The following is a 21,262-nucleotide window of genomic DNA, read 5'->3' as shown; positions in this document are numbered from 1 at the left end:
ACGCAGTGGGCCTTCACAGGGTTTCACTTTCCATTATACATCAATATACCGTGACAGTGGTCACATTAAATATATTCTACTGGTCCAGGGGGGCTTCTCCGGCATTGTATTACAACATCCTCTTATTATTTTATTATTGAACATGTCAGAGCCCCCCTCTGCCGGGTGCTGGGCGCAGAGCTCGCCCTCAATGCCTGTCGTGAGTTATTCTTGCTGCTCAGCATTAGGGTACTTTCACACTTGCGTCAGAGGATTCCGAAAGGCAGGCCCGCCGGAGCCGGCAATCTGGACGCAAACAGATGGCATTTGCATTGAAATACCGGATCCGTCTCTCTCCGGTGTCATCTGGAAAAACGGATCTGGTATTTATTGTATTTTTTTTTTGCATTTTTAAAGGTCTGCGCATGCGCAGACTGGAAAACCGGGTCCGTTTTGCCAGAACACCAAATGTCGGATCCGGCACTAATACATTTCAATGTAAATTAATGCCGGATCCAGCATTCCGGCAAGTGTTCAGGATTTTTGGCCGGAGGTAAAACTGCAGCATGCTGCGGTATTTTCTCCGGCCAAAGAAACGTAAGAGGGACTGAACTGATGAATCCTGAACGGATTGCCCTCCATTCAGAATGCATTAGGATAAAACTGATCAGTTCTTTTCCGGTATTCAGCCCCTAGGACGGAGCTCAGTGCCGGAAAAGAATAACGCTAGTGTGAAAGTACCCTTAGCTGTGAAGTGTGCGGCCTGATCTGGCTCTTCAGGCTCTAATCATACAACTAGTGTAAGGCTGGGTTCACACAAGCATAAGATGGTCCTGTTTTCCTCCTGTATTATAGCATTATAGGGATCTATGAGTTTGGGTCGGGTCTGCTGTCGCAGAATACAGCTTTGTGCATTTGGCAACTGGTGAAAGCAGCCAGCTGTCAGATGCTTGTAAGGGCCCATGCACGTAAGTGTGTGTACCCCGTGCCTGTATTGCGGTCCGCAATATAGGGCCACCTGCTATATGCAGGCTGTACTGCGTATGCAATCCTCAAGATGTGGTGCGGACGTATCTTGCTGATCATGGACTTGTTCAAGTGAATGGGTCCGCAAACGGCGTGCGCTCAGACGGTACCTGTACATTGTGGACCGCTATTTGCGCTCTGCAAAACTGGTACGGGGCACACGCGCTGATGTGCATGAGCCCTAACACAGGAACAGAGGACTGAGTCGCTAGGGCCAAATTGCTGCTAGACCTGGAGGAAGTTATTTTTTCCAGCCAAAGGCTACGTCCAGGAGTGACTGAAATGCTATGAATTTTCCATTTTGGATTTTTGTTTGTACAGTACCAGCAAAGTGGATGAGGATTTTAAGAAATGTCATCCACGTGCTGCATACAAAACGAGTGTCTGTTGACCCGCGGTGTGGATTTCAGATCTGTAGCATGTCCATTTCTGCTGCGGATTTAACCCTGTGCAGTGGAGAGCTTTTCGCTGTATTTTCAGAGCCCTGTGGTCATAGTTTTTAGGCTGCCTGCACACAAAACGGGGAATCTACATTATATCTGCCACAGATCCACACAGACACTCAAAAAAAAAAAACATTCTGCAGATTTTAAAAACTGCACCGCAGGTCAACGTCGGCATTTGCACAATACGCACTGTGTACATGACGTCTGGCAAATCTCATTCACTGCACTAGGACAGTATTACAGTAGCCTTCGTGTTTGCGTTTCCTGATTCATGCCATCTTCTATCCGCAGATGATGATGATCGCTCTTTAAGGCCAGCATGTCGAAGAAAAGAAAATATCCCCTGTCACGCCCTGAATCCATCTGTGGCATCTGTCGGGAGATACTTCTGGAGCCGGTGACGCTGCCATGCGATCACACCTTGTGCCACCCATGCTTCCGGCTAACTGTAGAAAAAGCTAGCTTGTGTTGTCCTTACTGTCGGCATAGAGTTTCTAACTGGGCACGTAAAAATGCCCGCTCCGGGACTCTGGTGGATAAGGAGCTGTGGGAAATCATCCAGCGTCAGTACCCAGAGGAGTGTGGGCGCCGCGCCCGTGGACTGGACTCTGTAGAAGATGACTTTGAAGATGGTAAGACCAGTAGAAAATCTATGTATGTATGTGTGTCTAACGTCTTCACTGTGAAGCCGGATCACATTTTTATCAAACTCGTTTCCCCACTTTAGGTTTTATCTCCTATCCAGCACCTCGTATATGCAAGCCTGGAGAAATCCGACAGGAATATGAGGCTGAAATTACAAAGGTAAGGATTTCCTAACGAGGGTGCTGGTTTAAAGGGAGCCCGTCACCAACCTGCTGTTTTCTGTACTTGAAGCAATTATTCTGTCATATGATTCCAGTAACTTACACTGCAGCTGTCCTAAATGTTATGTGTTTAAAGGGGTTGTCCTGCCATATGTATTCATGACCTATCCTCAGGATAGTGTGTAAAGTCAGACTGCATGGCTAGGGGCTGGATTTTATACACCTGTGGTAATGGGACTGAATGAAACCTGAATTCAGTGATTTAGAGGTGTCTCAATAGTTTTCTCCATATAGTGCATCATCATGGGTATGCCATAAGTGTATTTGAAGGAATACCCTTTTCAATGTAATCTTTTTCATTTGCACATATCTCCTTAGATTGAAGCTGAGCGACTTAGCAGAGAAGAGGAAGAACGTAAGAAAAGTGAAGAGTATATTCGTAGACTGTTAGCTGAGGAAGAGGAGGAACAACGGTTACATCAGGAACGTGCGCAGAGGCAGTCGGAAGAGCAGCTAAAGCGAGATGAAGAGTTGGCTCGGATGCTAAACAGTAATATGGTAAGTTAAATGTTCCGCCTTTTGACTTGGTGACGTTTATGATCTAGTGGCCAAATCTCTGCCAAAATATGCAATCAGCATCAGGAGCTGTAGCACCAGACTGCGCAGCCCAGTTACAGAGGCAACTGTGACACCCGAAGCCTGTATTTTAAAGGGATTGTCTAATGAAAAATATTCTATGTTTTTCAAACCACTGCCAGTCACTGAGTACAGTTAGAAGCTGTCACAGTTAGCGTCCATTCACACATCCGTGTGTGTTTTGCGGATCCGCAAAACACGGACACTGGCAATGTGCGTTCCGCATTCCGGATCTGGGCCGCACATCGTGCAGCCCCATAGAAATGAATGGATCTGCAATTCCGTTCTGCAAAATGCGGAACAGAATTGTGGACGTGTGAATGGAGCCTTATAGGGAGTGAAGGAAATGCCCCTGACCCCCTGGCCTTCAATACATCTTGCAGAGCAACTGGTGCAATGAATGAATGGGGAAGGGGGGTCTATGGATCATGTGAGATAAAGGGCCTGTTCTAGCTTTGTTAGGAATTGTCATGTGTTATATGATGTCTGCTTTAAATGTTTTACATTAACCATCACAGAACCCCTTTCCGTACCTCTTATAACAATGCCCTCTGATACAGTGGAGCACATAAGAGTGTAGTCCAGCTTGAAAAGTTGAGTTTCTAATTAGAATGTAAAGCTGAAGGGAACGTGAGCTGTTGGAGTAAGGAAATGGGTAACGATGCAATAATACAAGTTTTGCCATTTTCCATCTTCTAGAATGAGTCCTTTACATCTGACCAGTCATCCATTATTGAGGTGCCCGTAGCTTCCAAGCAGACTCCCAGCTCAAAGTCATCCAAAAATGTGAAGGCCAAACCAAAACAATCTGGAGACATTGAAAGGTGAGGACTGCTAGTTACTAATGACACTTGGCTAACCTCAAAATGTGGAGAAAAACAGGTGAATGTTTCCATATCGCCCATTAAGTTTACTGGACAGGCACTCCGCAGTGGTAAAAATCCACCCAGGCCCCGCCTGATGTTCTTCTTTTAGTGGAACACGCTATAGATATTGAGCAGGGGATGTGCAGTTCTACATTTAAAGGAATGGTGGTGTGATCACTACAACAGTATACGTAGAAAGTAGTGATTCCTTTAACCACCTCAGCCCCCAGTGCTTAAACACCCTGAAAGACCAGGCCACTTTTTACACTTCTGACCTACACTACTTTCACCGTTTATTGCTCGGTCATGCAACTTACCACCCAAATGAATTTTACCTCCTTTTCTTCTCACTAATAGAGCTTTCATTTGGTGGTATTTCATTGCTGCTGACATTTTTACTTTTTTTGTTATTAATCGAAATTTAACGATTTTTTTGCAAAAAAATGACATTTTTCACTTTCAGTAGTAAAATTTTGCAAAAAAAACGACATCCATATAGAAATTTTGCTCTAAATTTATAGTTCTACATGTCTTTGATAAAAAAAAAATGTTTGGGTAAAAAAAAAATGGTTTGGGTAAAAGTTATAGCGTTTACAAACTATGGTACAAAAATGTGAATTTCCGCTTTTTGAAGCAGCTCTGACTTTCTGAGCACCTGTCATGTTTCCTGAGGTTCTACAATGCCCAGACAGTACAAACACCCCACAAATGACCCCATTTCTGAAAGTACACACCCTAAGGTATTCGCTGATGGGCATAGTGAGTTCATAGAACTTTTTATTTTTTGTCACAAGTTAGCGGAAAATTATGATTTTTTTTTTTATTTTTTTTTTCTTACAAAGTCTCATATTCCACTAACTTGTGACAAAAAATAAAAAGTTTTATGAACTCACTATGCCCATCAGCGAATACCTTGGGGTCTCTTCTTTCCAAAATGGGGTCACTTGTGGGGTAGTTATACTGCCCTGGCATTCTAGGGGCCCAAATGTGTGGTAAGGAGTTTGAAATCAAATTCTGTAAAAAATGACCTGTGAAATCCGAAAGGTGCTCTTGGAATATGGGCCCCTTTGCCCACCTAGGCTGCAAAAAAGTGTCACACATCTGGTATCTCCGTACTCAGGAGAAGGTGGGGAATGTGTTTTGGGGTGTCATTTTATATATACCCATGCTGGGTGAGAGAAATATCTTGGCAAAAGACAACTTTTCCCATTTTTTTATACAAAGTTGTCATTTGACCAAGATATTTATCTCACCCAGCATGGGTATATGTAAAAAGACACCCCAAAACACATTCCTCAACTTCTCCTGAGTACGGGGATACCAGATGTGTGACACTTTTTTGCAGCCTAGGTGGGCAAAGGGGCCCATATTCCAAAGAGCACCTTTCGGATTTCACTCCTCATTTTTTCCTGAATTTGATTTCAAACTCCTTACCACACATTTGGGCCCCTAGAATACCAGGGCAGTATAACTACCCCACAAGTGACCCCATTTTGGAAAGAAGACACCCCAAGGTATTCCGTGAGGGGCATGGCGAGTTCCTAGAATTTTTTATTTTTTGTCACAAGTTAGTGGAAAATGATGATTTTTTTTTAAATTTTTTTTTTCATACAAAGTCTCATATTCCACAAACTTGTGACAAAAAATAAAAACTTCCATGAACTCACTATGCCCATCAGCGAATACCTTGGGGTCTCTTCTTTCCAAAATGGGGTCACTTGTGGGGTAGTTATACTGCCCTGGCATCTAGGGGCCCAAATGTGTGGTAAGTAGGTAAATGACCTGTGAAATCCGAAAGGTGCTCTTTGGAATGTGGGCCCCTTTGCCCACCTAGGCTGCAAAAAAGTGTCACACATCTGGTATCTCTGTATTCAGGAGAAGTTGAGGAATGTGTTTTGGGGTGTCTTTTTACATATACCCATGCTGGGTGAGATAAATATCTTGGTCAAATGCCAACTTTGTATAAAAAAATGGGAAAAGTTGTCTTTTGCCAAGATATTTCTCTCACCCAGCATGGGTATATGTAAAATGACACCCCAAAACACATTCCCCAACTTCTCCCGATTACGGAGATACCAGATGTGTGACACTTTTTTGCAGCCTAGGTGGGCAAAGGGGCCCATATTCAAAAGAGCACCTTTCGGATTTCACAGGTCATTTTTTACAGAATTTGATTTCAAACTCCTTACCACACATTTGGGCCCCTAGAATGCCAGGGCAGTATAACTACCCCACAAGTGACCCCATTTTGGAAAGAAGAGACCCCAAGGTATTCGCTGATGGGCATAGTGAGTTCATGGAACTTTTTATTTTTTGTCACAAGTTAGTGGAATATGAGACTTTGTATGAAAAAAAAAATTAAAAAAAAAATAAGCATTTTCCACTAACTTGTGACAAAAAATAAAAAATTCTAGGAACTCGCCATGCCCCTCACGGAATACCTTGGGGTGTCTTCTTTCCAAAATGGGGTCACTTGTGGGGTAGTTATACTGCCCTGGCATTTTCCAGGGGCCCTAATGTGTGGTAAGTAGGTAAATGACCTGTGAAATCCTAAAGGTGCTCTTTGGAATATGGGCCCCTTTGCCCACCTAGGCTGCAAAAAAGTGTCACACATGTGGTATCGCCGTATTCAGGAGAAGTTGGGGAATGTGTTTTGGGGTGTCATTTTACATATACCCATGCTGGGTGAGAGAAATATCTTGGCAAAAGACAACTTTTCCCATTTTTTTATACAAAGTTGGCATTTGACCAAGATATTTCTCTCACCCAGCATGGGTATATGTAAAATGACACCCCAAAACACATTCCCCAACTTCTCCTGAGTACGGCGATACCAGATGTGTGACACTTTTTTGCAGCCTAGATGCGCAAAGGTGCCCAAATTCCTTTTAGGAGGGCATTTTTAGACATTTGGATACCAGACTTCTTCTCACGCTTTGGGGCCCCTAGAATGCCAGAGCAGTATAAATACCCCACATGTGACCCCATTTTGGAAAGAAGACACCCCAAGGTATTCAATGAGGGGCATGGCGAGTTCATAGAATTTTTTTTTTTTTGGCACAAGTTAGCGGAAATTGATATTTTTAATTTTTTTCTCACAAAGTCTCCCGTTCCGCTAACTTGGGACAAAAAATTCAATCTTTCATGGACTCAATATGCCCCTCACGGAATACCTGGGGGTGTCTTCTTTCCGAAATGGGGTCACATGTGGGGTATTTATACTGCCCTGGCATTCTAGGGGCCCTAAAGCGTGAGAAGAAGTCTGGAATATAAATGTCTAAAAAATTTTACGCATTTGGATTCCGTGAGGGGTATGGTGAGTTCATGTGAGATTTTATTTTTTGACACAAGTTAGTGGAATATGAGACTTTGTAAGAAAAAAAAAAAAAAATTCTGCCAACTTGGGCCAAAAAAATATCTGAATGGAGCCTTACAGGGGGGTGATCAATGACAGGGGGGTGATCAATGACAGGGGGGTGATCAATGACAGGGGGGTGATCAATGACAGGGGGGTTGATCAATGACAGGGGGGTGATCAATGACAGGGGGGTGATCAGGGAGTCTATATGGGGTGATAACCACAGTCATTGATCACGCCCCTGTAAGGCTTCATTCAGACGTCCGGATGCGTTTTGCGGATCCGATCCATCTATCAGTGCATCCGTAAAAATCATGCGGACATCTGAATGGAGCTTTACAGGGGGGTAATCAATGACAGGGGGGTGATCAGGGAGTCTATATGGGGTGATCACCACAGTCATTGATCATGCCCCTGTAAGGCTTCATTCAGACGTCCGGATGCGTTTTGCGGATCGGATCCATCTATCAGTGCATCCGTAAAAATCATGCGGACATCTGAATGGAGCTTTACAGGGGGGTGATCAATGACAGGGGGGTGATCAGGGAGTCTATATGGGGTGATCACCACAGTCATTGATCATGCCCCTGTAAGGCTTCATTCAGACGTCCGGATGCGTTTTGAGGATCGGATCCATCTATCAGTGCATCCGTAAAAATCATGCGGACATCTGAATGGAGCTTTACAGGGGGGTGATCAGGGAGTCTATATGGGGGTGATCACCACAGTCATTGATCATGCCCCTGTAAGGCTTCATTCAGACGTCCGGATGCGTTTTGTGGATCGGATCCATCTATCAGTGCATCCGTAAAAATCATGCGGACATCTGAATGGAGCTTTACAGGGGGGTGATCAGGGAGTCTATATGGGGTGATCACCACAGTCATTGATCATGCCCCTGTAAGGCTTCATTCAGACGTCCGGATGCGTTTTGAGGATCGGATCCATCTATCAGTGCATCCGTAAAAATCATGCGGACGTCTGAATGGAGCTTTACAGGGGGTTGATCAATGACAGGGGTGTAATCAATGACAGGGGGGGTGATCAGGGAGTCTATATGGGGTGATAACCACAGTCATTGATCACGCCCCTGTAAGGCTTCATTCAGACGTCCGGATGCGTTTTGCGGATCTGATCCATCTATCAGTGGATCCGTAAAAATCATGCGGACATCTGAATGGAGCTTTACAGGGGGGTAATCAATGACAGGGGGGTGATCAATGACAGGGGGGTGATCAGGGAGTCTATATGGGGTGATCAGGGGTGATCAGGGGCTAATAAGGGGTTAATAAGTGACGGGGGGGGGGGGTAGTGTAGTGTAGTGGTGCTTGGTGGGACTTTACTGAGCTACCTGTGTCCTCTGGTGGTCGATCCAAACAAATGGGACCACCAGAGGACCAGGTAGCAGGTATATTAGACGCTGTTATCAAAACAGCGTCTAATATACCTGTTAGGGGTTAAAAAAAACACATCTCCAGCCTGCCAGCGAACGATCGCCGCTGGCAGGCTGGAGATCAACTCTCTTACCTTCCGTTCCTGTGAGCGCGCGCGCCTGTGTGCGCGCGTTCACAGGAAATCTCGCCCATCGCGAGATGACGCATATATGCGTGACTCTGCGCAGGGCTGCCACCTCCGGAACGCGATCCTGCGTTAGGCGGTCCGGAGGTGGTTAAAAACTCTCCTGACATGTCTGTTTTATTAAGTACTTGAATCCCCACGAAATAACAATTCTAGAGCATAGAACAGGGGTAGGCAACCTCCGGCACGCCAGATGTTGTGGAACTACAACTCCCAGCATGCATACTTACTCTGCTCATTTCCAAACTCCCATAGAAATGAATGGAGCATGCTGGAAATTGTAGTTTCACAGCAGCTGGTGTGCTGGAGGTTGCTGACCCCTGGCATAGAACTTTCTTTGCTACTTGCAGTTCCTCTGTAATTCCTCCTCAATATTTATGAATGAATTGACTATTGGGTGTCACCCTTTCTGTACCTTTTTTTGAGCTAGTTAGTTTTGAAGGCAACAGCACAATCTTCATAAAAGATAAAAAATGAGGGTGTTTTTACTTTATTTTTTGTCAAAAAAAAACTGGCGAGTCTGAAAAAAGTTTAACTAAAATCCCACCTCCAAAATATCCTTTTTTAAGAAGTCAGAATTTCATGGCATTTTTAACAAGCCAAAAAGTCCAGAAAAAGATGTGTGGCAGGTCTCATTCTCTTGACCGTATTTTCGGTCAGCATTCGATACACGATGCACACTGCATGAGGTCCCATGTATCCACATACTGTCTAGCTTTACTTATCTGGAAGCACTGCTCCATTCATAGTGTAGTGACTGTGCCAAATGACTGCAGATAAGCCCCCATTTAAGTGGGATATATTTTTATACCATGGACCAATCCACTTGCTTTACATTTACCATGGAATTGCTGCGGATTTCACCCTTTACAATTCAGGGTGGACCTGTACTTGTCATAAAATCGCACTACTTATGAATCCATCCTAACACTTAAGCAGATGATGTATGGTGTAATTTAGTTAGACTATGAACATCTTAGGCAATTGTTTTTAGTTTATTGCATTCTACTCATTTTAGACCAAAAATATTTTTTGCAATTGGTCTTTTTTTTAAAATAATTTCAGCAGTTGGTGTGCTGAATTTCAGTCTATTTGCAGAGTTCCGTCAAATTGAAGGCTCATGTATGGCTATTATCTCTGATCTCCTGACCTCATAAACACTTGTTTAAGCCATTTTCTTACCAGTTTGATAACCGTTTAGCTATAAGGCTACTTTCTCGTGCATGGCATTGGGAGACACAGCACCATGGGTATATGCCCAGCTGCCACTAGGAGGCTGACACTAGAAACAAAAAAGTGTTGGCTCCACCCAGGTGGGCTATACCCCTCTGCAAGAGCCGAGAGAAACCAGTCTAGTTCTAGTGTCCGTAGGAGGCAGACATGACCTGTTTTCGCAGGTCATCCTGCTAATTTTATTTTTTATTTTATTCTATTTTCTCTTTTTATCTGCAGGTTTCTTCCTGATGCAGGGGTGGCTCCATCGTGTTCCACTTTAGTTGCCCCCCTGCGGGCGCGTACTCAGGTACCCGGCAGCCACCCAGTCCCCACTTATCTGCTTCCGCAGTGGAATTCCGGCGGACCCACGGCTCCCGTGTTGAGTCCGCCGAGGGGGTGGTCATTGCCGCGCCTGAAAACGTCGGAAGGTGAGTATGGCAGTATCCTGTGCTCCCTCCCCTCCCTGATCCCCTTTTAGAGTTGAGCAAGGGGGCACTGCATGCCTTTTTTTTTTTTTTTTTTTTACTCCCCTGGGCGTCAATTTTGCGCGGGGACTTCTGTTTGGGGGCACCTTTGTTTCTAGGGCCTGGCCCTTTAAGACGGCCGTTTTTTTTTTTTTTTTTTGTCACTATCTGCTCCTTCCCGCACTGTCGGGTTTCCCTCTGCTCCTACCTGGCATCCGGGCCCCCCGCATCAGCGCTGAGTCCCCGCTTCTGCTGCTGCCTCCGGACGTTACCGCGACCGCGGACGTCCGTTTCCGGCAGCATTTTCTACTATAGGCCCCGGCTTTTCTGCCCCCTAGGCCGCAGGTCACGTGGGGCGGAGCTCCGTCTCCGCCTTCTGCCTTCCCGGGCTTTTCTCCTCTCCCTCCCCTCTGTGGGTGGTGCCCTGGGAGGCGCTTTTTTCTTGCCAATCCAACACCAGCGCGGGCTGCTGGGGGGGCGTGCCTTCCTCTACTACCGGCTCCTGTCCTGCCTGCAGCTGTCGCCATCTTGCAGCTTCTCCTGCGGTTCGGCTCTCTGAACGCGCTCCTGTGGGACGCAGCACCTTGGGTCTGGTAGGCAGCCTCTGGCTGACTTTTTTGTTTTGCAGGCTCCACCATCCGCCCTCATGTCTTCTTCTGGTCGGGCCCCCACTCCCCCTGCCGCCATTTCCACTCATTACGCCTGTTCCATGTTTAATAGGAAGTTCCCATGCGGCCAGTCTACCTCTCTCTGCGTGCAGTGCCTCCCCCCCCAGGCCCACCCAGTCCGCCCCTGCGGCCCCTTCTTTGTCGGTCCTTCCGGAATGGGCTGCTACCCTTTCCCAGGCCATAGGTAACCTTGCCAGCCTCTCCCAATCCTTAGCGCAGTCCTTGGACCGTCTGTCTGAGTCGGGCGAAATTTCTTCTTCAGCCGCTTCCGCCGTTCCTGGGGACTCCTCCGCTTCAGATTCTGAATCGGAGCGGTGCTCGGCGATGTCTGCGGCCGTTCAGGACCTCATCAAAGCCGTCCGTAATGCGCTCCATGTGCAGGACGTTCCCTCTTCCTCCTCCCTGGAGTCGGTGTCCTTCCGCCGGTCTAGACGGTCCACTGTGGTCTTCCCGAATCACGAGGATCTGGACTCGCTTCTGGCTAAGGAGTGGCGTCATCCTGATCGGCGCCTTCATCTTACTAAGGCCTCTGACGTCCCCTATCCTTTTTCTGAGGAATCTGTCAATACCTGGACGGTTCCTCCTCAGGTAGACCCTCAGGTTGCCCGCCTGGCGAAGGCTACTACCCTTCCCCTGGCTGACGCGGCTTCCTTGTCGGATCCCGCTGACAAACGGGTCGACTCTTTGGCCAAGTCTGTTTTCGTTGCAGCGGGTGCCGCCATCCGCCCTGCGTTTGCCGCCTCCTGGGTGGCTAAGGCCTGCGCTATCTGGGCAAAACAGCTTGTCCGTGCCTTACCCCCAGACTCAGATCAGGGGGAGCTGGCTGTGCTTGCCTCTCAAATTTACCAGGCGTCCAAGTTTCTTTGCGATGCCTCTATGGAATCGGCCCGCCGTTCCGGCCGTGCGGCCGCTAACTCTGTGGCATCCGCCGCACCATCTGGCTTCGTTCTTGGGCGGCAGATTCCGCCTCCAAGAAGGCTCTAATTTCCCTTCCCTTTCTCGGTGGGAAGCTCTTTGGGAAGCGTTTGGAAGAGCTCCTCTCGGAGGCCACTGGCAGTAAGAGCTCTCTTCTTCCCCAGAATCGGCCTCGCCGCCGTCGCTTCCCTGGGTCGTCCTCTCGGGCGCAGTCCTTTCGGGCCCCCCCCGCCCGATCTGACAAGAAGGCCTCCAGGCCTTCCTGGCATGCCAAGCCCTCCTGGCATGCCAAGCCCAAACCTGCTCGCCCCCAGTCCACTAAACCTCCTTCCGCATGACTCTGTCAAGGTGGGAGGGCGTCTGCTCGCCTTTCAGAATGTCTGGCAAGCAAGTGTGGAAAACGCTTGGGTTCTGGAGGTAGTCTTCTCCGGATACAGGATCGAATTTTCCGTTCTTCCGCCGGGACTATTCTTCCTGACGTCGCCCCCCCAGGTCCCCCTCCGGGGCAGAAGATATTTTTTTCAGGCCATTCGTTCGCTTCGCTCTCTAGGGGTCATCGTTCCGATTCCAGAGTCAGAACGCTTTCGGGGGTTCTATTCAAATCTGTTCACAGTTCCCAAGAAGGACGGTTCGCTCCGTCCTATCTTGGACCTGAAGGGGCTGAATCACTTCGTCCGGGTCCGGGATCCGGGTTCAAACGGACAATTCCACCGCAGTGGCTTATCTGAACCACCAAGGGGGCACCAGGAGCGTGATGGCCTTGCAGGAAGCCTCCCACATCCTGCGCTGGGCGGAGAACCACGTTCCCGTCCTCTCCGCAGTACACATTCCCGGGGTCGACAATTGGGCGGCAGACTTCCTCAGTCGTCAGCTAGTCGACCCGGGCGAATGGTCTCTACATCCAGAGGTGTTCCTCCAACTTTGTCACCGATGGGGAACTCCGGACGTGGATCTCTTCGCGTCACGTCTCAACCACAGGATCCCGCGCTGTCGCGCGGTCCAGGGACCCTCAGGCTTTCGCGGTAGACGCCCTAGTTCTGCCTTGGTCTCAGTTCGACCTTCTGTACCTGTTTCCCCCCATTCCTCTCCTGCCCCGAGTACTCAAACGTCTCAAGGCAGCCCGTGTTCCGGCAATCCTGGTGGCTCCGGATTGGCCCCGCAGGGCGTGGTACGCAGATCTGGTGTTTCTGCTCGCCGACGTTCCGTGGCGACTTCCTCTGCGCCACGATCTCCTTTCACAGGGCCCTCTGTCCCACCCGAATTTACCTCAGCTTCGTTTGACGGCGTGGCTGTTGAGACCGCGGTCCTGAAGTCCCGTGGCCTCTCGGATTCGGTCATTCAGACGATGCTTCACGCTCACAAACCCCAGTCAGCCTGTTTTTACTACCGGACCTGGAGAGCGTATTTTGCCTGGTGCGAGTCTGGGCGTTTTTGCCCTGTCCGTTTCTCCGTCCCTAACGTTCTGGCCTTCCTTCAGGCCGGTTTTGAGAAGGGTCTTCGCCTGGCTTCTCTCAGAGGACAGATTTCGGCCCTCTCAGTCCTTTTTCAGCGTCCCGTGGCCTCACGGGCTCAGGTTAGGACTTTTCTGCAGGGTGTCGCTCGCCGAGCCCCTCCCTTTCGTTTTCCAGTTGAGCCGTGGGACCTGAATCTCGTCCTTGACGCCCTTCAGTCTTCTCCCTTCAAGCCTTTGACAGAGATCTCTCTGTCGTTTGTCTCGCTTAAGGTGGCCTTCTTAGTGGCAGTCACCTCCATCCGCCGGGTTTCCGAACTGGCGGCGCTTTCTTGCCGTTCGCCTTTCCTGGTTTTTCATCAGGACAAGGTGGTGTTGCGTCCCGTTCCTTCTTTTCTTCCTAAGGTGGTCTCCTCGTTTCATATCAATGAGGAGATCGTCCTTCCCTCTTTCTGCCCTAATCCTTTTCACCCTAGGGAGAAATCCCTCCATTGCCTTGATGTAGTTCGGGCTCTTCGCCTGTACCTTCGCCTCACGGAACCCTTCCGTCGTTCGGACTCCTTTTTCATGGTCCCAAGGGTCCTTGTAAGGGTTTGCCTGCCTCCAAGGCCACCATCTCTCGCTGGGTTCGGTCGGCTGTCAAGGAGGCCTATATCGCGAAGGGCCGTGCTCCCCCTTCCAGGTTGACCGCTCATTCGACTAGGGCAGTTGGGGCTTCCTGGGCGGTGTGTCATCAGGCATCTGCTTCCCAGGTCTGCCGGGCCGCCACCTGGGCGTCAGTTCACACTTTCTCTAAGTTTTACCATATTCATTCCCTGGCTTCCGCTGACGCTAGCCTCGGGCGCAAGGTTCTACAAGCGGCTGTGCTTTAGATTGGCGACATGGCGTTCTTATTCCCTCCCTCAGGGACTGCTTTGGGACGTCCCATGGTGCTGTGTCCCCCAATGCCATGCACGAGAAAAATGGATTTTTTGTACTCACCGTAAAATCCTTTTCTCGTAGTAGGCATTGGGGGACACAGATCCCACCCATTTTTGAGTTTCTTCTTGTTTGAGGTCCCGGCGATTTGTGGTCGTTGGGTTTCCCCAGTTGAAGACTTGTTGGCGTTCAGTTTTCGGTTTGTTCAGGTGTGACGTTCCTACTGCTTTTGTACCGACTGGTTTCTCTCGGCTCTTGCAGAGGGGTATAGCCCACCTGGTTGGAGCCAACACTTTTTTGTTTCTAGTGTCAGCCTCCTAGTGGCAGCTGGGCATATACCCATGGTGCTGTGTCCCCCAATGCCTACTACGAGAAAAGGATTTTACGGTGAGTACAAAAAATCCATTTTTCACACTTATGCTTTCCCTTTCCGCTATTGAGATCTGTCATAAAATCTCAATAGCGCGGGGTAAAACGCTTCCGTTTTGTCCCATTCATTGTCCATGGGGACAAAAGTGAACGAAACTGAGTGCATCAGAATGCATTCTGTTTAGTTGCGTCCCCATCGGACAGAATACCGCTGCAAGCAGTGTTTTTTTTGTCCGATGTGGTGCTGAGCAAGACGGATCCGTCCTTACACACAACGTAAGTCAATGTGGACAGATCCGTTTTCTCTGGTACAATAGAAAACTGATCCATTCCCCATTGACTTTCAGTGGAGTTCATGACGGATCAGTCTCGGCTGTATAAGACATAATACAACCGGATCCATTCATAACGGATGCAGGCGGTTGTATTATCAGAACGGAAGCGTTTTTGCTGATCCATGACTGCTCCTGCAAAAACACTGGTGTGAAAGTAGCCTAATGAGTGTTTGAGGTCAGTGATAGGAGCTCTAAAGGAGCAGGCACCTGATGGGACTAAGCAGAAAGTGAGTCTGCAAATAGATTGAAATTTAACCCCTATATCGCAAAAACTGCTGACATTCATAAAAAAATTACCCCAAAGGTGTTTGTAGCCTTTAAAGGGATTCTGTCACCTCGTATAAGACCAATTCAGATTTTAAACCAGTCATGCTCCACAGCTTACCTTGAATCGGCTGTGCTGTTTTTTATTGTGCGTTATGTTCCCCTTTGTGTGCCCAGTAACGCCCAAAACGCCTTCCTCCAGAATCCCTAACCGCCCACAGCGTCTCATCCCTCTCCTCCCCCCTCCCTGACGGCCGAGCGAAGTCTCGCGCAGACGCAGTACCCACTGAGGGCTGCGCCAGTGCCATTTGCTGGAGACTGAGGGAAGAGTGAGCATCGGACATCACTGGGCTCGGCGCATGCCCAGTGACGACGATGAAGCTCCTGCCCTCAGTCTCCAGCAAATGGCACTGGGGAACATAACGCCCCTCTGGGCACCTTCAGGGTTTTATAAAAGACGTTTTTCTTCAAAACTGCTGGACGGATTACAATAAAAAACAGCACAGCCGATTCAAGGTAAGCTGTGGAGCATGACTGGTTTAAAATCTGAATTTGTGTTATACGAGGTGACAGAATCCCTTTAAGGTTAATGAATTAACTTTGTATTCTACAGTGACCTGTTTATAACCTTGTTGCGTTTCCTTGACTCTGCAGATTTCTATCCCCTAAAGTTAATGAAAGCATTCATATTAGAAGCTCTGCTCAAATCAGGAGTGAAGATTTAAAGGTAAACACATTTTGGTAGGGCCCTATTACACAGGCAGAGCAGACGATTGTCAGGAGGGAAATGTTTCTGCTTGCTGGAGGAGGGGACTGCTGCGATTACATGCAGCGTACTCCCCAGTATATAGGGATGAGCAATCGCTAATGTACAGTCAGGTCCATAAATATTGGGACATCGACACACTTCTAACATTTTTGGCTCTATACACCACCACAATGGATTTGAAATGAAACAAACAAGATGTGCCTTTACTGCAGACTGTCAGCTTTAATTTGAGGTTATTTACATCCAAATCAGGTGAACGGTGTAGGAATTACAACAGTTTGCATATGTGTCTCCCACTTGTTAAGGGACCAAAAGTAATGGGACAATTGGCTTCTCAGCTGTTCCATGGCCAGGTGTGTGTTATTCCCTCATTATCCCAATTACAATGAGCAGATAAAAGGTCCAGAGTTCATTCCAAGTGTGCTATTTGCATTTGGAATCTGTTGCTGTCAACTCTCAAGATGAGATCCAAAGAGCTGTCACTATCAGTGAAGCAAGCCACGGTGAGCACCGGTGAGCTCAGCAACACCAAAAGATCCGGAAGACCACGTAAAACAACTGTGGTGGATGACCGAAGAATTCTTTCCCTGGTGAAGAAAACACCCTTCACAACAGTTGGCCAGATCAAGAACACTCTCCAGGAGGTAGGTGTATGTGTGTCAAAGTCAACAATCAAGAGAAGACTTCACCAGAGTGAATACAGAGGTTTCACCACAAGATGTAAACCATTGGTGAGCCTCAAAAACAGGAAGGCCAGATTAGAGTTTGCCAAACGACATCTAAAAAAGCCTTCTCAGTTCTGGAACAACATCCTATGGACAGATGAGACCAAGATCAACTTGTACCAGAGTGATGGGAAGAGAAGTGTATGGAGAAGGAAAGGAACTGCTCGTGATCCTAAGCATACCACCTCATCAGTGAAGCATGGTGGTGGTAGTGTCATGGCGTGGGCATGTATGGCTGCCAATGGAACTGGTTCTCTTGTATTCATTGATGATGTGACTGCTGACAAAAGCCGCAGGATGAATTCTGAAGTGTTTCGGGCAATATTATCTGCTCATATTCAGCCAAATGCTTCAGAACTGATTGGACGGCGCTTCACAGTGCAGATGGACAATGACCCAAAGCATACTGCAAAAGCAACCAAAGAGTTTTTTAAGGGAAAGAAGTGGAATGTTATGCAATGGCCAAGTCAATCACCTGACCTGAATCCGATTGAGCATGCATTTCACTTCCTGAAGACAAAACTGAAGGGAAAATGCCCCAAGAACAAGCAGGAACTGAAGACAGTTGCAGTAGAGGCCTGGCAGAGCATCACCAGGGATGAAACCCAGCTTCTGGTGATGTCTATGCGTTAAAGACTTCAGGCTGTAATTGACTGCAAAGGATTTGCAACCAAGTATTAAAAAGTGAAAGTTTGATTTATGATTATTATTCTGTCCCATTACTTTTGGTTCCTTAACAAGTGGGAGGCACATATGCAAACTGTTGTAATTTCTACACCATTCACCTGATTTGGATGTAAATAGCCTCAAATTAAAGCTGACAGTCCGCAGTTAAAGCACAGCTTGGTCGTTTCATTTCAAATCCATTGTGGTGGTGTATAGAGCCAAAAATGTTAGAATTGTGTCGATGTCCCAATATTTATGGACCTGACTATCTGTCATCCCTATACTGTCTCACTGTTTTGCCTGCAGCAGAGTGCCTATTATACGGCGCGATCAGCCGCTGGCAATCCAGGATTATTTTACATGTTAAAAGATCCTGATTGCTAAATGAACGAGCTCGTTGGGCTGCAGTATTACACTACAAGATGATCGCTAATGAGCGTTCTTACGAACGCTCATTAGCGATCATCTTAACAATAATCTGCAGGTGTAATTGGGCCTTTAGGAGTAATGGTTTCAATGGCTGCGAATAAAACAAGTGTTTGTGTTTTTCTCATTCTAACACATTCTTTACCAAAACTAACACATATTTTCCTGCGTTAAAAGTTAGAGGAGTACGTATTTAGTTCTTTCTGGTGCAATAGTGGGCTAGACAGTGATGGGCTTATTGTTGGCCTGGCTTCTATTTTTACCATGATAGAATGTTTTAATTATTTTCAGTCTTTATGAAACAATATTTGAACTCCCATCTCAGCACAAAGGTTAAAGGGGTATTCCGGTTACTATAAATATGACTTATGTTTTAGACTAATTCATCATAAATAATTACCTAAGATAATGTAAATTTCGCATATTTACCGTTCAGTAGTTATAAAACCAGTTTTCTTCTTCTGCCACCCACTGTGTTTTCTCATTAATTACCATGACATTGACCTGTAGTTCTGAGCCTTTGTTAGGTCGAGCATGCTCAGTGTATTGCTATCAATCCTCTAGCTTGGGCTACTTTCACACTTGCGGTACAGTGATCCGGCAAGCAGTTCCGTCGCCGGAACTGCCTGCCGGATCAGGCAATCTGCATGCAAACGGACAGCATTTGTAGACTGTTTCAGATCCGTCTCTCCATTTGTCATACGGACAAACTGATCCGTTTCTATTTTTTTTTTCTTCACATTTTTATCGGATCCGACAGTGCGGTATTTTTAATGCTGGATCCGGCACTAATACATTTCAATGTTTAATTAATGCCGGATCCGGAATTTTGGACGGAGATGATACCGCAGCATGCTGCGCTATTTCCTCCGTCCAAAACGCCGTTCAGTGACTGAACTGAAGACATCCTGATGCATCCTGAACGGATTTCTCTCCATTCAGAATGCATGGGGATAAAACTGATCAGTTCTTTTCCGGTATTGAGCCCCTAGGACGGAACTCAGTGCCGGAAAAGAAAAACACTAGTGTGAAAGTACCCTAAATGTCTTGTGAAACAAAGGACTGGTTAGTGTGCTGCTGATTACTGAGTAGAGGCGGCGTGGCTGGACTGTATATCAGGCAGCCAATCAATAAACATCAACACTCACAGCATGAAAGCTAGGGATTGTGTGGATTGTAGTCTTTTAAGTTTTGTGAGGGAAGATCAGGCGCCATGATACTCAGTGTGTTGCAGGCTCACACAGGAGCTAGACAAGTGGATCGCAAGGTAAATTGAAACTCTGATTGTATGTATGGGTTCTGGTTGGGTTACAGCTTGCAGCCTTAAAGGGGTTATCCCATGATTAATGTAATAAATGAAATCAGAAATGATATAGTACACAACAGTCTCTTTCTAACAAAGCTAGAACCAGCCCTGTATCTCACATCCAGAGATCTCCCCATTCATTGCTCTCCTAGATTTATATCAAGCTGACAGCTCAGGGGAGTGTCTTTTCTGCTGCAGCTCAGGGGGCGTGTCTCAGCTCTCCCTATCACAGCTCAGGGGGCGTGTCTCAGCTCTCCCTATCACAGCTCAGGAGGAAGTTGTAGGATGACACTGAGCATGTGCGGCCTTCTTCATGAGCCAGTCAAAGAAATAAAAAACAAACAGGTGGCGCTATACAGATGCATCTTATTGAATAACTAAATGGCTATGCAAAATTTTTTCGTTTTTTACATGCAGTTACAAAAGGATTTGGGTCCGGGTGCTGGTTTGAAAACTAGAATATTTTTCGTGAGGCAACCCCTTTAATGCAGTTTTTCAAAAATTAAGTTACTTTACCGGAATACTCCTTTAAAGTCCGCTCTGCCAGTCACTGGTCGTAGCAGGGGCCCATGTTAGCTCAAGTGGCATTTCCTGTGTGTGAAGACTGTACCAGGAAGTAGTTTTTTAATCTGGCTGGTACAGAATGAAGATCCTGATGTGTTGTGTGATTGTCAGGTTTGTGTTTGCACTTTTCACTCATCTGTTCCTGTCTTTTCAGCATCTTAATTCCACCTTGCGAAGTAATGGAAGTGTGTTGGACTCGGATGAAGACTCCATGCCATCTTTATCTCCTCAATTCAGTTTTTCTGTAAATGGCAGAAAAATGCACGCTTCTGACACAGAGCTGCCGATACCTTGTCTATCGAAATACTCGCCTATTGATGCAGCCCAAAGCGACCTGCATGTGGCAAGCTCCTCTGAGGGTTTGACTGCTAAATTCAGTTCAAGAAATAAGACCCCATCAGACATGGCTGCTATAAACATCTCTCCACCAATGTCTTCCAGTGATCGAGGTGACGTTGGGTGGTGGAGCTCTTCAGAATCCAGCCATGTTCCCAGTTCTCCTGACCAGTGGATTAAAACAGCTAAACGAACCCTAGAGTCCCCTGTAGATGGCGACAGCCATGTAACCGAAAAGCGTCAGAAGGTTTCTTGCTTGGAGAACAACTCGGTTGCAGAGTTATATACAGAGAGAATAAAGGAGCAGGAAGAGGCGCTCATTCAAAGGAAGCTACAGGAAGAACAGGACAGGATGATGGCACTGAAGCTGCAAAAGCTGTTAGACAAAGAAGAAAGCATGGTGAGCAGGCACAAAGGATCCCCGGATGAGTACAAGCTGCGGCCAAAGAGAACAAGCCAGCAACAAGAAGAATCAGACACTACACCTCAGAAAAAGTCACAATTTAATGACGGCAAAGCGGAGAGCCCTGGAAGTGGGGACACATCAGATGAAAATAAAAAACCTGCCCCCAAAAAATCTGTGCAGCGGAATGGAGTAGGACACTCGTCAAGAACACAACTATCTGAAGGCCTCAAAGTCTTGAGGCCAAGTAATAAGCAGCAAACAATACTGGGCATGTTTCAAAAGTCGGCTGGAAAGTGAAGCCATAAGTGCCTGTTATATTCGTTTTATGGATACTGCTGATTTCTCTCAGGTTGCTGCATTCAGATTGTTGCCTCTGGTTATAACTTTAAAGGGGATTTGCCATCACATACAATGGGGGCATATCGCTAGGCTATGCCCCCATGGTCTGATAGGTGTGGCCCCCACCTCTGGGACCCGCACCTGCAATGAGAACTGAGCGGGGAAATTAATGGAAGGTGCACTGCGCTGGCTCAGCTATTTCTGTCTGCCCATAGAAATGAATGGGAGCAGGGGCCGCGCGTGCGCGGTGCGCTACCATTCACTTGTATGGGAGCAGTGCTTGGTGGTGGACGGAGTCCTCCAACCACAGCTCTCCCCACTCTTTTCTCTTTGTAGGTGTGGGTCCCTCCTCTGGGACAATGGGAGGCATATCGTAGAGATATGCCCCCATTGTATGTGATGGGAATACCCCTTTAAGGATTTCATAGCATT

The 21,262-nt window shown here is 47.2% G+C and overlaps 1 protein-coding gene across 2 annotated transcripts in view; it reads left to right on the top strand.

Annotated features, from left to right (window-relative positions):
• RNF168 (ring finger protein 168) overlaps positions 1–20,995 on the top strand; it is a 28,400-nt gene extending 7,405 nt beyond the window's left edge. The window contains exons 2-7 of one of the 2 annotated variants that reach the window (XM_040427769.1): positions 1,743–2,083; positions 2,179–2,255; positions 2,636–2,815; positions 3,593–3,717; positions 15,948–16,020; positions 19,904–20,995. In XM_040427769.1, coding sequence (XP_040283703.1) covers positions 1,771–2,083; positions 2,179–2,255; positions 2,636–2,815; positions 3,593–3,717; positions 15,948–16,020; positions 19,904–20,788 — 1,653 coding nt within the window. In that variant the 5' untranslated portion in view covers positions 1,743–1,770 and the 3' untranslated portion in view covers positions 20,789–20,995. The remainder of the gene's footprint in view (positions 1–1,742; positions 2,084–2,178; positions 2,256–2,635; positions 2,816–3,592; positions 3,718–15,947; positions 16,021–19,903) is intronic. The other variant, XM_040427770.1, reaches the window with a different exon arrangement.
• Positions 20,996–21,262: the final 267 nt, after the last annotated feature.

The sequence above is a fragment of the Bufo bufo genome, chromosome 4, assembly GCF_905171765.1.
Source record: "Bufo bufo chromosome 4, aBufBuf1.1, whole genome shotgun sequence".
Classification (NCBI taxonomy): Eukaryota; Metazoa; Chordata; class Amphibia; order Anura; family Bufonidae; genus Bufo; species Bufo bufo.
Note: the sequence above shows the minus strand (reverse complement) of the source record. Positions and strands in the feature narration are given on the sequence as shown.